At 35.0% G+C, this 15787-nt stretch overlaps 1 protein-coding gene across 10 annotated transcripts; it reads right to left on the reverse strand.

The window, feature by feature from the left end:
* Nucleotides 1-397: 397 nt before the first annotated feature.
* LOC114313796 (uncharacterized) lies at nucleotides 398-14884 on the reverse strand. 10 transcript variants are annotated; one of them, XM_082922895.1, is made up of 6 exons: nucleotides 12866-14884; nucleotides 5665-5708; nucleotides 5529-5586; nucleotides 4595-4703; nucleotides 2015-2058; nucleotides 398-666 (listed from the first exon to the last, which is right to left on the reverse strand). In XM_082922895.1, exon 1 carries the CDS (start codon nucleotides 14753-14755, stop codon nucleotides 12875-12877), a length of 1881 nt encoding a protein of 626 aa, XP_082779021.1. In that variant the 5' UTR covers nucleotides 14756-14884; the 3' UTR covers nucleotides 398-666; nucleotides 2015-2058; nucleotides 4595-4703; nucleotides 5529-5586; nucleotides 5665-5708; nucleotides 12866-12874. The 10 variants fall into 10 exon arrangements, with proteins under 10 accessions (XP_082779021.1, XP_082779001.1, XP_082779019.1 ...); XM_082922875.1 differs by lacking the exon at nucleotides 2015-2058 and adding an exon at nucleotides 11199-11241 and having other exon boundaries at nucleotides 12866-14873; XM_082922866.1 differs by having other exon boundaries at nucleotides 453-666; nucleotides 2015-2053; nucleotides 12866-14873.
* Between the last annotated feature and the right edge of the window lie 903 nt (nucleotides 14885-15787).

Genomic DNA, 15787 nt, shown 5'->3' on the forward strand with positions numbered 1-15787 from the left:
CTCAATGGTTTTGCGACGGTTTGACCTGACATGAAAAAAAAGAAAAACATCACTTTTAGCGACGGTTTAAGATGCAGTCACCAAAAACTATTTTAGAGACGGTCGTTGATGTCTCGAAAAGTATTATTAACGACAGTCTCAAACGTTGCAAAAATCAAAATTAAATCAATAATGTATTCGCAACAGTTTAAACCGTCACTAAATATGGCACTCATATGTATATGTGACAGGTTAACTAATCGCTAATAAAATATAAGAAAATAATGATTACATTAGCAACGGTTTATTACTGTTGCAAAATAATTATTTTCATAAAATAAATATATATTTTATTAATTCATTCCTTGTACAAATTATTAATATTTTCTAAAATAAAATACATCCACACACATTCACATTCACAAAATCATAAATATGAATAATAATATATATGTATCCTGTAACAATACAGTGTCAACCAAACATTCTTTACAAAAATATATAAAACATCCTCTAACAATACTAATAATTTTTGATAATTCAACAACTCAAATTTTTATCTAAAACAAAACAAAAGTATCGACAGTACAAATAAAAAAACATATATATTATAGCTTGTTTTAGCATCAACAGTAAGCTCTTATATCGATATGTGAAGATATCATCACGTACTCAAAACGATAGCATCTGCAAAAAGAAACAAAAAAAAAATGTTAATAAAAATAACTAAAGAGAAGGAATAATTTTTCTTGCAGTCATTTATGCCCAATCAGAGCAATAGTTACCTAGAACAAATGTTAGCCAAAAAATTCAACCATGGGCAACTCGATATGGGCTAATTGGAAAGTTGACAACTTTGATCCAACCAATCTTCACTGATCTTACCCCAAGACATCTTTTGCTTGCAATTACCATCAGCAATGCTCACAAATTTAAATTTGGAAACTATTCAACTTTAGGATAAAACAGATTTCAGGAGTTACATGGAGAATTTCACACAACCCTAATAAGAATTTGTGAACAAGAAAGAGATGCAAGCCAGAGTAATAGAACCATGGGTACACCTTGTTAAAAATGGTCATAGAATAATGGAAGAAGTCTCAATGTGTTCAGAGTATAAGAATATTCAGGAATAGTTCCAAATTGTCAAAACAAACAAGATAGCATCACTAATAAAACAATTTAATAAATTAGGACAACATTGGAGTAATTTAATAATTATTAGAATGTTATCCGTGGGATTCACAACAAAAATAATGCAACTGATGACAATTTAGCTCATAATCAAGAGGCACTATTTGGAAGAGAAGGAAATAGACCATATTTCCCATTCCCCAAGCAAAACCCTTCCACTTGGAAAAAGATCATGTTCTGTTACTAAGAGTTTCTTGCTGCTATCATGAACATCCCAAAAATTATTAGGGAGTCAATTTCCACCCAACAAATAGAACAGATACAACTCCATTCCAGTTTGGTGGAACAAAAATATCAACTTATTTGTATTTCTGGGCATTGTCATGTGCTGTGACCTACACAAATTCAACACCAGCATGGAACAGTAAACATGACGGAGCATTTTACCAATAGGAGACATAATTGCAAGTCCCGGGTTTACAAAAAAAAGTACACACAAAAACACATTAGCAGTGGGATAAAGAAAGCAACCCAGTGCACAAAACTCCCACTAAAGCAGGGACTAAGGAGGGTAAGCAGCCTTACAACGTTTCTGGAAAAAATAATTCCCCAGGAAAGAAATATTGAGTTTGCAAGTTAGAAACCTAATCAATAATAAGATTGGAAAAAAATAAAGAATGCATAAAACACATGTAGCACATGAGAGACACCGCATGGCTGTTACTAAGTTTGTTCTGAAAGAGGTAATTTAGGTATAAGAAAAATCGAGACAAAACTTCAAAGATCTGTGTGCTTTATATAACAGTATAGATTATGGCTATTAGCAGGTGTAGTAGGAAGCAACTTTCAATAAGAATGATTATGATTGATGCACCATCGTCCAAGTGATAAAGAAACATACCAATAGCGACAAGTCAAGCATTTTGTTCACAGCTCACTTCTTTGCTAGAAACAAACAAAATAGGACTAAGTAAAAGTTCAAAGCTATAAGAGAACTACACTTCTCTTAAACTGTGTTTAGATCATGGATTTAGGTAGGGATTTGGAAAGGGAAAATGAAAAGTTGGGTAAAATGTGAATGAAATATGTATTTCACGTACCTTTTCCCTTATATTTCATGCACATTTTACCTACCTTTTCACTTTCCTTTCGAAACCCTTACTTAAATCCATGATCCAAACACAGCTTTAGGTGCACCTGTTTCCCTATAAGACAATTTTTAGGAAAATCATCATGAAATGATTTTTTTAAGGCTCCATTTCTTTTTCTTTTTTTGATCTAGGCTCGATTTTTGTTCAGAGCCATTTTTCATGAGTGAAAAAAAAAAAAAAAAAAAATTCATGTCTCTTTAATCTCTTTGAGAACATATGATCTTGCTGCACACAAATTTCTCTCCCGATGAACTTCTAGTAAAAAAATTCCATTGACAAACTCCATGCAAATCCTTCAAGAAAAGAATTTTAGTTATGTAACCCCTTATCTCTATATTCCATAACAGAACCCAGTTTGCAAATATGCCAATTTCCTTGGCTTCAACATACAGTATAAAGCAATCAGTTTTAATTATGGGATTTTATTAGTTTAGTTATCCTATATATTAGACTATGATATGGTTCGAGACTAACCTACGGTTTTAGATATTAATTGTTGAAATATTGATTTAGAATAGTGATTCCCAATGTTGTGAAAAGCGCACCTAGGCACAAGGCGAAGCGAAGCGTACTGTTTGTGCGTGGACAGGTCCCAGGCGAGGCAATTTGAGTTAGGCGCGCGCCTTAGACGCGACTTGAACCAGGCGACAGAGGCGCAAGGCGCACGACTAGGCACGCTTGATTTTTCGAATGGCTCTTAACCACAAATCTGATCTAACGGCTGCGGAGTGTGTTTCGAATGGCTCTTAACCACAGAGGATTACAACTCATGTACAATATGGCCCAAATACGACTAAAATGAACCCTAACCTGTGTCGTCTCTTCCTTTCTCGCCTCGCCTTGGACTGCGACTTCGACTTCTTCTTCAACTTCGCAGGTATGCTTCGCCATCTTCTTCTTCTTCTTCTCCTCTTCGACTGGGCTGCTCGACTTGTTCGACTTCTTCGGTTTTGTTTTGTTTTTTTTTTTTTTTTTTTGGCTTTGACTTCTTCTTCGACTCTGACTCTCTCTCTCTCTCTCTCCTTCTTCTTCTTCTTCTTCTTCTTCTGGTTGTGCGACTGCTCTGTTTTGCCTCCCCCCTTTTTTTTTTCAATTATGCCTTAGTCTGTTAGAAAAAAAAAAAAAATACAAATACAAATACAAAATAATTAACTAAAAAAAATAGATTATTGAAATAGATTATTATGCCTTCCAATTATGCCTTTTTTTTTTCAATTTTTTTTCCCTTTATCTGTTAGGGGAAAAAAATAGATTTTGATTCTGATTAATTAACTAAAAAAAATACACTGAAAAAAAAAATTACAAATAAATAATTATTCACAAATAATTAATTAATACAATGTTCTACTAGTTTCTTTTTTTTTTTCCTTTATCTGTTAGGGGAAAAAAATAGATTCTGATTCTGATTAATTAACTAAAATTATTTTCCAAAATTAGATTCTGATTCTAATTAACTAAAAATAGATTATGATTCTGATTAACTAAAATTAATTCATATTTTCCAAAATTAGATTCTGATTCTGATTCTTATTTTCCAAAATTCATATTTTTCAAAATTAGATTCTTATTCTAATTAACTAAAATTAATTCATATTTTCCAAAATTAGATTCTGATTCTAATTAACTATCATCAAGTAGAGCAACAAGTTCATGCTCAAAGGCACAACCGAGGATATCTAAATCATCAAGATTAACTCCACTTCAATTAATAGATGAAGAGGAAGCGGGCTCAGATGACACAGAGGAGGAAGATGTTGAGGAATATAAATCAACTGATGGAGAAGAAGATGATAGTTTGCTTGCCATTGATGTTGAAGATGATGATTGACTGATGACCGACCTAACCTACCCTTTCTTTTGATATTGATGTTTTTCAGTGTTAAGACATATATTAGTATTTGTTGGATATTTATGTTTTGGATGTTTAGTGTTTATGTTTTTATTTTTATTTTTATTTTATTGAATGTGGATTACTTTATTTTTGAAAATTGAAATGTTATGTAATATGCACTTTCATGGCTTTGAGAATTTTATTCTATATTTTGCCTTGAATCTTGATTACTTTTTATTTTTAAAAAAATTGTCTTAATACTATGAATGATTAGTCTATGTTAATTTTTCTATTTTTTTCTAAGACTGTGCGTCTTACTTCAATAAAGCCTGCGCCTCGCCTTGCGCCTAGGGCCCGAGAGACCTTCAGCGCCTTAGTGCACCTTGAGCCTTTAAAAACACTGGTGATTCCCCAGTTTCTTCCCTCTTCTTCTGTTATTTTGGTGCTTACATCAACACCTTTAAAAAAATGCTGTAGTAAATAGATTGAGGGAGCTTACGTATTTCCAGCCAAGAATTTGTCCACAGCAGCAGCAAAATATATCTGACACGGTATGAATTCCAGTAAACATTATCCTTTCCTCTACAGGTCCAACTGTTATATTCACACTGAACAAAAATGCCACAAGAAATGTGAGTAAAGTCTGATATACAAAAATCTAATATAATGTGATACAGATGAAAAGCACAAACCACAAAATTAAAATAAGCAAAAAATCATAAAAGACTAAAAGCTTAAGTTTTACAATAGCAATCTATAGGAGTTGCAGTATAATGTCAAATATCTTGGGTCCTTTTACTGTATGTAGTAAACGTTAGGGGTAATAAAAGTATTTACACAAAACAAAATGTTTTTTCCTGAAATTAACTAGTGATCCAAGAGGGGAAAAAATTCTCAAGGAATCCAACTCTAACCTGTGTTTCATTCACGTTTCCCTCACATTTTCCCTTTCCAAATCCCTACTCAAATCCCTGATCCAAACGCCAATGTGATGAAAAAAAAAAAAAAAAAAAGGATGAGAGGAGAGGAAACATTGTTTTTGGATGACTACATTATTGAGCTCCTGTTCTTGTTGGCCTTTGCCATTATTCAAGAAACCTCTTTTATAAGGCTCCAACTCAAAACTTCAATTTTTTTATTTTATTAAGAGAGATGAGAAATTCAAGATTTGCTAAATTAGTGTTCCAGAACAAGAAAGCACTTTAATTTGGATCCTGAGATCCAAATTACCCACTGAGAATTGCTAAACTTATCAGATTTCCTTGGTAGAGAGGGTTATTCAAATCAAGTCACAGTGTCAATAAATTAATACAACATTTAAATATGAAAGACTCATTCCATGATTGCCTAATAGATGTGAACAAAAAGAACATTCCCATTATAATTTGGCCTATGAATCTATGATATCATTCAGTGGCCAAACAAGCCATTACCTCCTCCAAGAGAAAAACTACATAAGAGGAGAGCAAAGCAAACAAATGCATAAGCCACCTGCATAATCCCAAAATGACATCACTCATTAAAAAAAAAAATTTAAAAAAAAAGAATATTAAATTGTTAACAACTTACGCTTTGTTGTAAAGGTATGCTTTCCTGCGACTGCAACTGAAAGACTGATCAAAATACAAAGCAATAATTAGTGTCAAAGTTGTTGAAAGTACGGCAAACCATGTAGACACGCAACAAATGCAAAAACAAAATACTAGAGAGTAACACTGTTAGAAAAAGAATTATATACGTACACATAATACTTTGGAAGATAAAAATTTTATGAGCTTCACTCTTAGTGAAATATAGTGATCTATTAATTTCATAGAGATGGTGAACATCAAAGACACTCAACATCATGAGGAGAAGTTTATTTCACATCTCGTAACTATTTTACTCCAGAAAACACTTTATGAATTACCATGCAATAAAGAAAACCAAAAAATATATATATTGTACAGAATCTGTCCTCAATTTCAGAATAATATTTCAGAACATGGCCGTGGTCATTTTCACTTTTGGTCCTCAATGATATTTTAAACCTTGCTTGGTTCCATTTTTCCAAAAACACTTTTCAGAAAATTCTACTTTCTTATTTTCCGTATTTTTTTGTTTTTACTAATTTTTTTTAATATTTTAAGCAATTTTTTCACTTTTTAGACACACCTAACAAAAATACACCTAAAAAGTAAAAAAATTGTAAAAAAAATCTTTTAAAAATTTACTAAATACCAAAAATACAAAAAAAATACAAGAATTCAATACATTTTTTGTATTTTTATGTATTTATTAATTTTTTAAAATATTTTTTCACAAATTTTTTACTTTTTAGATACATCTAAGAAAGGTGCATCTGAAAAAGTAAAAAAAAATGTTTAAAATTTTAAAAATATTTACTAAAAACAAAAAAAACACGGAAATCAAAAAACTCAGTTTTCAAAGAACTTTATCCAAAAAACTCAAACCAAACACACTATAATTTTTCACAGCAGCAGGGGCTTTTTGGGAGGGCTTTTAACCTTTGTTTTGATCCTCATAGGTCATAACCATACATTTATAAATTTATATTCAAGAAAACAACCATTATAAGTCATGACCAAACATTGAAAAATTCTAAAATACACAACTCAAAAAAAAGGTGTTATATATGCTCAGTTATTATGCAAAATTGAGGTGTGAATATTTAAAACAAACCAATTGATAACCAAAAAACAGTTGAGAGAGTTTAAATTTACAAAAAAAAAAAGAAAAAAAAAGAAAAAGAAAAAAGAACACAGGATTCAAATTTCAAATATCCTCCATAAATTTCCCACTATATCTCAATTTTAAGTCATTTGCATGTACTGCAGCTTGTAGGATTTCATCCTTCCTCAACCAACCTACTTCAACCTACATCAGTATGTTAACATACTAATCTCAATGAAGATTTGACATTTCAAAGAAACAGAGCAGAGTTGGAGAGCTTCAAACCCAAGACCACAACCTAGCACAAGAACAACAGCAACCATGGACTAAAAGTACCATGCCAAACAAAAACCAACACCCAAAAACATCTCCAATTGGGCTTGTTTGGTTTGATTTTGGGAGAGTTGTTTTTGAAAAAAATTTCCAAAATTTTGTTTGGTTTGTGGTTTTTCTCAAAAAATTTCCAAAATCACTCTCTCTCTCTTACACATCAATCAATTACTTTTTCTCTCCTCTCTCTCCTTCTCAATCACTTTTTCTCTCACACAAATCTACTCAATTACAACAAAATATCAAATTATCCCAAACTCCAAAACTACTTTCAAAATATATGATCAAACAAATCAAAAAAAATTCTAAACTCTCTCCCCAAATTTTTTTTTGAAAATCACTCTCTCAAAAGCAAACCAAACACACCCAACATCTAATCTGACCCAGGTTTGAAACAAAATCCTGAACAGAGAAGGCCAATCCAGCCTTATTGAACTTCACCCATCTGATTGTGTCACTATTGAATTATTACAATTGCTTTGAACAATGTTAAAACCTATCACCTACTTCACCCACTTAAACCTACTCCACTAAACCTAACCCACTACACCACTACCACCTCACCTACTCCACTAAACCTAACCCACTACACCACTACCACCTCCACTTCACCTACTCCTCACCTACTACACTCACCCTCTCCTATATAATGAGCCACTCACCATTTGTAATATCAAAAAACATACATCAATCAATAATATCAATCAATACATAATTCATTCTCTCTGTATCTCTCTCTATCAATTTATTTTACATGGTATCAGAGCTAAGTTAAGAACTTAGTATTTTTCGCTTCACCGGCGGGCGGCAACCTCGCCTTGGCCGCCCGCCGGACCTCAACCTAGTCCGCTAAAATTCTCTACACATACCTTCACTCTTCTTCACCACCTCGCCGAAGCAAACCCAAAATCCCTCTGGGACATTTCGTTGAACACCATGTCTGCAACAATGATGGATCAAAACACACATTCCGCAGCATATTATTACACCATGGCAACTGCTCTATCAAGATTCTTCTCTCTCTGGCGGTGTAACGTGTACACTAGAAACAAGAATCTATGCCTCGGTGGCTGGAACCTGGTCAGGCATCTCACCCCTTAATTCATTCTCGCTAAAAAGATCCTCCTGAATGGGTACATCTTTTAGCTGCTGGGATGATATAACATTTGCAATGGCTCTTCTAGCTGCCGATGCCTGATCATCATCAACCACCTTGTCGTCTTCTACAACAGATTCTTTGGGTACCACAGATTAGTCATCTCCTTCCCGTGGGGGAGGAACAAAGAAGGGTATCTTACCCCTCTGCCAATCATGGAGGACCATCTTTGCTGCAGTCATCAAGTCAGGTTCACCACCCCTTAACAGTTTGCCTGATAATTTACATAGCTGAACAAGAAAGTCATTGTCATCCTCCCACTCCTTTATCTTATATGCCCTTTCCAGGTGCTCCCTTTTCACACGTTTATCACTGCTCACCCCATGTGATCCACTCTACCACAAACAAATAAAATAAATAAATCAATCAGCAAATGCATTGCACCTCCTCGGGCCACCCAATTCCCTATTCTTATTATATATATACTTTTCCCTTTTCACATATTTTCCACCCATTTTACTTTTCTTCTTTTACTTCTTTATTTTTTCTTTTCTATATCTGCTCACTCTCTCTCCTCACTTTGCATCCACCGCCCAAACTTTTTTTATTATACAGCTTAATTGGTGCACTCCTTGTTCCCCACTTTCTTTCTTTTATATATATATTATATTAAAAAAATAAAAAAATAAAAAATAAAAAAAAAATACCATATTGATTTCCAATATATTTTTTCTTATTTCTTTCTTTATTTTTGTTTCACATTATTTTTAATCTTTTTCCAATTCCATTCATACCATATCGTTTTGCACAACAAACCATATTTTATTCATCTCAGGGATCAACCCCGATCACAATTTTACACCAAAAAAAAAAAAAAAAAAACACCACCAAAAGCTTTGTTTTCTTTTCTGCAGCCGGCCACCCACCGACCTCACTTCTTCGCCTATTCCGCCGGTCTCTTCTTCTTGCCTCCGTCCTGGGCGGCCCTTGCCGGTGTTGCCTCCGTGTTTCCCACTCCACTGGGCATGATCACTACTCCCTGCTCCTCCACTGCAGCATATGGCAGCCCTCCAAATCGGAACATAACGGTGGCCTTCCGCTTCAGCTCCTTGTTTTCTGTCTTTAGCACACTTATCTCTGCTCGCGCATCCTTATACATGCGTTGGAGCAGAGCCAGCTGGGAGTTTAACTGTTGCACCTCATTTGTCCTGCTCTGCAGCCAGTGCGACAAGTTTGTGACCACAGTCATGGTTTCCACACATGACTTCAGAGTATACTGATTGGCCTCAATATCAGTTTGCACCGCCATTTTTTGCTCCACCAACCGCATCGGAAAGTTCAACGGAGCAAAACCAGAGGTGTTTGGTTGAGGTTCACTGGCCACCGCACCAGTTATTTCTCTTGTGGACTCGTTCAGTTCTGGAAAGAGCGTGAGCAGACCACGGGAAGAGGAGGCCAGGTTCTGGGTAGCTGGACGGGAAGAAGAGGCCATGTTGCTAAGTGTTTCAGAGACGGGTTGGTTAGGGAGTATTACAGAGTTTCTCTCTCAGCAAAGGAAGAGTTTTTTCAGAGGATTTTCAGAAGTTTTTTGTCTGCTTCAGCCTCAGCATCAACCTTGGTTAAATAGCCAAGGCAGCTACGCGTATCGCGCGCCACTTGCCGACAAACGGGCGCGCCAGCCAAGGCCCTCACGTGCCTCGCCATCATATCTGGCACGCCTTTTTATGGATTGGGCACGCCTTTTGAAAGATTAGGCACACCTTTTGAGGGTGCGACTTTTTAGGGGTCCGACAAGACTCTGTAAACTGTCCCGACATAGATTCCGGTTAGTTTCTACAAGGGTCCGACAAGACTCTGTAAACTGTCCCGACATTGATTCCGGTTAGTTTCTACAAAGGTCCGACAAGACTCTGTAAACTGTCCCGACATTGATTCCGGTTAACTCCTTCATGGGTCCGACAAGACTTTGTAAACTGTCCCGACATTGATTCCGGTTAGTTTCTACAAGGGTCCGACATGACCCCATAAACTGTCTTCTACAACGGTCCGACATGACCCCATAAACTGTTTTCTACAACGGTCCGACATGACCCCATAAACTGTCTTCTACATCGGTCTGACACCGCCATCCAGTGTCCTCTACACCGTTATGACACCACCATACAGTGTCCTCTACAACGTTATGAAACCCCCATACAGTGTCCTGTACAACGTTATGACACCACCATCCAGTGTCTTCACCAATGGTCTGACACGACCATACAGTGTCTCCTATCCTCTTTTATTTTTATGTATTTTCTTGTTTTGTAACTCTCTCCAAACTCAAGTTGGTTAGTTCCTATCCCCCTTGAGTTTGCGGGGGGCTGTTAAAACCTATCACCTACTCCACCCACTTAAACCTACTCCACTAAACCTAACCCACTACACCACTACCACCTCACCTACTCCACTAAACCTAACCCACTACACCACTACCACCTCCACTTCACCTACTCCTCACCTACTACACTCACCCTCTCTTATATAATGAGCCACTCACCATTTGTAATATCAAAAAACATACATCAATCAATAATATCAATCAATACATAATTCATTCTCTCTGTATCTCTCTCTATCAATTTATTTTACAAACAATACATGAAACATGATTGCATCATATAGATTCAGAACACATCACCTACAACATTGTCTTTTAAAATTTAAAGATACCCCAAAATTTATGTCAATTTTAAACCCTAACTAAATCAAGAAAACTAATATCAATCGATTTAGGTAATTGTTAATTACAGTTTACACTCACACTACATATTGATGGATGAAGCTTGTGCGCGAGTTCAAATTCATGAACTCTATGGAAGAATGGTTACACATAGAGAGAAAGAAGCAGAGATAAGGTTTTTAGAGATACAGAAAGAGGGGGGTTGTGTGTGTGTGTGTGTGTGTGTGTGTGTGTGTGTGAGTGAGAGAGAGAGAGAGAGAGAGAGAGTGTGCAGAAACTTACCGACGGAGAAGGCAGTGTTGGCTTTTGAAAATCTGGCAACAAACTGCAACGATCGGCGGTCAGAAAATGGCATCAGGTGTGTGACTTTGAGAGATCAATTTTTACTGTGAGATGAAATCGTGGGGAGGGGAAGGGAAAGGGAAGGGGAAGGATTTATAGAGATAAAGGTAATTTTTATTGTGAAATGAAGGAAAATTGTGGGGAAGGTGAAAGATAATTTTGGGTGTTTTTTCTTAAGAGAGAGAGTGAGGGCTGGGCGCAAGAGTAAAATTACGGGTCTAAAGTTTTTGCGACAGTTTGAAAGATTGTGGCAAGCAAGCAAAAATACGTAAATCAAAAAACTTTTTGTGAAGGACTATAAAATACCGTTGTAGAAAAACAGAACACTGAAGTCCCAAAAAAATTTTATGACGGGTTAACGAACCATTGCAAATAATTACTTTTTGCGACGATTTTTGGTTATCTATCCCTAAGAATCTTATTTATCCAGTGATTTTTTTTTTTTTTTTTTGCAATGGTAATTTGTCATCACAAAAAAATAATTTTGCAACGGATTTATTTGCCATCGCAAAATCTTATTTTTTGCAACGGTTTTTAAATCATCGTAAAAAGTTCTATGTCTAAAGCCCCCTTTTCTAATAGGGTTAGAAAAAATGACTGAATCTTTACGATTCAAGATTCGATTCGATTCGATTTGATTCACGATTCCGTACAAGGTCATTTCGATTCATGATTTGAATCCCGATGTGACAACTATGCTTTCATCTAGACCTCCAATTGAGCATCCTCAAGCAGCTCTATTAAGTTCAGTAATTGAGTCATCTATGAAACTTTAAATCATAGACAAAATCACAAACAAAGAAGACTACAAAATGAAACAACCAAACTTGTTATTGAGAAAACTGAGCTTCTCTTTCAATTGATATTTTTGGCGACCAAGTGAGAGCAACTAGTTTAAAGAATTGCTTTCCAAGAATTTGGGAACTCCTTCATAGCATACAACAATATGATGTAGTTCGCAGAATTTGGGTTGCCGCGGGACGAAAGTACAAAACAATACAAAGATTCAGCTGCCAAGTTCCATAGAAAAACATGTAACGTTTAAACTAGAAATTCCAAGTACAAGTAAGGTGTTCTATATCTCCATCATCTATAGCCAATATTGATGATTATAAAAGGAGAAGCTCAAGGATAAGGCATAGATCTATTAATGTCTCTTCAACCATGTGTTTGGATCCATGAATTCAATACAAACTTGAGAGATATTAGAGCTGAAGAAAAAAAAGACACGAGGCAAAATCACATTCAGCATCATGCCTTCTATATCAAAGCATGAGTTATTATTAAATATTGTGACCATTATATACTGTACTGCTTTAAAGTTAATAATCATAAGCATGTAACAACTTTTTCCTGTCAAATAATCTCCTACAAGAACCTGAGAGAACTCTTTTAACTAGAAATCCACCATGGAAAAAAAAAAAAAAAAAAAAACTTTCACAAAACTACATATGTGGAAGATAAAAAGAAGCATGAAAATTTCAGAGCAATGAAAACAGACCTTTATATAAAATGCAATATCTAAGTAAGTATGTATGAGTTAAATCAACTTACAAGTTACAAGTAACAAAAAAGCATATATATATATATATATATCAATGCAATACCTTGACTCATTATGATGCTTGAGAAAACGAAGTAGCTCCAGAAAACCTAGGTGGTTCCTTGGAAAATGAGGTAGTTCTAAAAAATGCACGAAGCATTTCCTTTGACGAATTATCTAATCCGTCATCAGACAACATGTTAACTAGCAAGGTTACAGTGCATGAATCCACAGAGATAGCTCTATCATCCATTACGTGAAGTAGTTGCAATGCTTTCTGTATTCCATTATTTCGTAGAAATCCTTGAGCCAATATATTATACGAGTAAAAATCCGGTGAGCATCCTTCTTCTTCCATTTTCATTAGCAACTCGCTTGCTTCATCAAGTAGCCTTCCCTTGCAAAGTCCATTGATCATTATATTGTATGTGCGGACATCAGGTTTCAAACCTTTAGCAGAAAGACTCAAGTAGAGTTTTTTTGCATCATCGAGCTTCCCAGCTTTGCACATACCATGTATTAGGTTATTATAGACAACAATATTAGGAACTAATCCAACTGTTTCAATCTTTTCAAACAATGCCAATGCCTCATCAAGATATTGGTTGTTGCATAGGCCATCCAACAAAGTAGAGTAAGTAAACAGATTAGGAATTTGGCCATAAGTTTGCATCTCATCAAGAAGCAAAAGTGCATCTTGAGGTCTTCTTGTTTGGCACAAGCCACCAATAAGAGTGGTGTAGATAATAGTATCAGGAAGCAATCCTTTTCGAGACATTTCCTTAAAGAGATTCATGGCTTCATCTATGTTTTCGATCTTACAGTACCCATTTATCAAGATATTATAAGCAAAAACATTAGGAGCACAACCCCTACTGACCATAACATCAAACATTTTCCTTGCCTCATCTACTTGGCCGCACAGACAATACCCATCCATTATAGCACTATAAGTGACAACATCGGGCACCACACCTCTTTGGATAATCAATTGAACAACAGCTTGTGCTTCTTTGGCCTTTCCTACTTTACAGAGTGCATCAACTAAAATGGTAAAAGTTTGAACATTTGGCCAGATATTCTTACCAACCATTTCATTCAACAATCTCACAGCTTCTTTCCACTCACCTAAACTACATACACCTTGAATTAATGATGTGTAAGTGACGACATTCGGTGAAAAACCTTTACCTATCATTTCCGAAAAGAGCTTGAAAGCCTCGGTTACTAGTTTGTCCTTGCAAAGTCTATCAATGACCGTGCTGTATTCCACTAGTCCAGGCTCACAACCTCCTATTTCTTCCATCTTTCTTAGCAAGAGAATAGCAGCACTGGTGTTTCCAATTTTGCATAGTCCATTTATTATAGTGCCGTAAGTAATGAAATTGGGTTGGAACCCTTTCTCCACAATTTCATCGAAAAACTTAACTGCGGAAGCCATGTTACCATTAAGACAAAACCCCTTGATGAGGGTAGTGAAGGTTGTGGTGTCTGGTTCATAACCAAGTTTCAATAGATTCCCGAAAACAGAAAAACCCAAATCAACTCGATTCAAGTTACAGAAACAATTAATCACAATGGTAAGTGTAAACTTATCAGGTTTCACGAAACCAGTTTCCAACAAATTCATTTTCCTAAAAAGAGAAATCACGGTGGAGTAATGCTTCGTTCTTGCAATTGAAGTTAAAAGTTGATTAAATTGCAAAATTGATGGCAAAGGTCGCATTCGAAGCATGTGATGAAACTGAGTTAGGGCACCATCATCATCATCAAGATTAGCAAACCCATATTGAAATTGGTGTTCCGCAGAAGCTTTGATATGAAGATGAGAATAGCGATTCAGTAAGATTGTAAGAAAACAAGAAAATTGAGAGAAAATACCCTTGTGAAGATGATCACAAACACCATTTCTCAAAACCACAGCAGCATCGGCACTTCTCGCCATCATCATCATCTCTCTCTCTCTCTCTCCCTCTCCTTTCTACAACGCTGAAACGACGTGTTTCGTCACAAATTTCTCGTTTGTGTTTTCGTATTTCGTTTTCTCTGTTTTTCGAAGCAAAAAAAAATGACGCGTTAGCACACACATGGGTTTTTCGCATCATTTTTATTTGGGCAAATTACATAAACCTTCGAGGTTTTGTTAAATTACAGATATTTTTGAGGTTTGAAAAATTATAAATTTCTCCTAAAGGTTATATTTACATAATAAATTAGGAGATAATTTGTTATAAAAATATAAATCTCATGGGATGATTTGTTATAAAAATATAAACCTCTCATGTGGCAATTTGTTATGAAAATATAAATTTCAAGGGAAATCTGTAATTTCTCAAACCTCACGAGTATCTATGATTTAACTAAACTTCGAGGGGTATATGTAATTTGCCATTTTTATTTCAATAACGAGAGAGCGCCGACAAAACACAACCTCACAACTTTTAAAATATTATGAAGTATTTATGTCACTGTCACTGTCACTGTCACTGTCAAACACAAGTCTTAAAAAAAAAAATTTAACGCATCAATAATTAATATGTCAATAGAGGTCGTGGGGTCGTCTTTTATGGAGTCGCAAACATTTTTCTTTTTATTTTGGGTTAACAGTAAATTTCCATGTGAATAAAAGTCTATCAACACAGAATAAAAGTGTACTCTCAATTAAAAGTGTGTGCGGTGCAATTCGGATAGTTTGATAATAACATTATAAATTGAATAGAGGATTAGTAAATTGACAGATTGACAATTGTGATTTGAGGATTAACGGATTGAAAAATATTCTAATCAATTATTAAGTATTTGCATAATATGTAACAATAATTTTTATAATATTTTTCATATATATAATACAAACTAATTTTACATAATATTTTTCATATATATAACTACTAATTTATAATAAATTTCACATATTAAATCTCTCTAACACTCCTTTTTACTTTAATATTTCATTATAGGTTAAAAAATATATATGTATTAACTATAA

This window comes from Camellia sinensis, chromosome 1 (assembly GCF_055761805.1).
Source record: "Camellia sinensis isolate YWXY chromosome 1, ASM5576180v1, whole genome shotgun sequence".
NCBI classification, from domain to species: domain Eukaryota; kingdom Viridiplantae; phylum Streptophyta; class Magnoliopsida; order Ericales; family Theaceae; genus Camellia; species Camellia sinensis.

Excerpts from the sequence above, each read along its gene's own strand:
- LOC114313796 (XM_082922893.1), bottom strand. The coding sequence starts at position 14,755 with ATGATGATGATGGCGAGAAGTGCCGATGCTGCTGTGGTTTTGAGAAAT.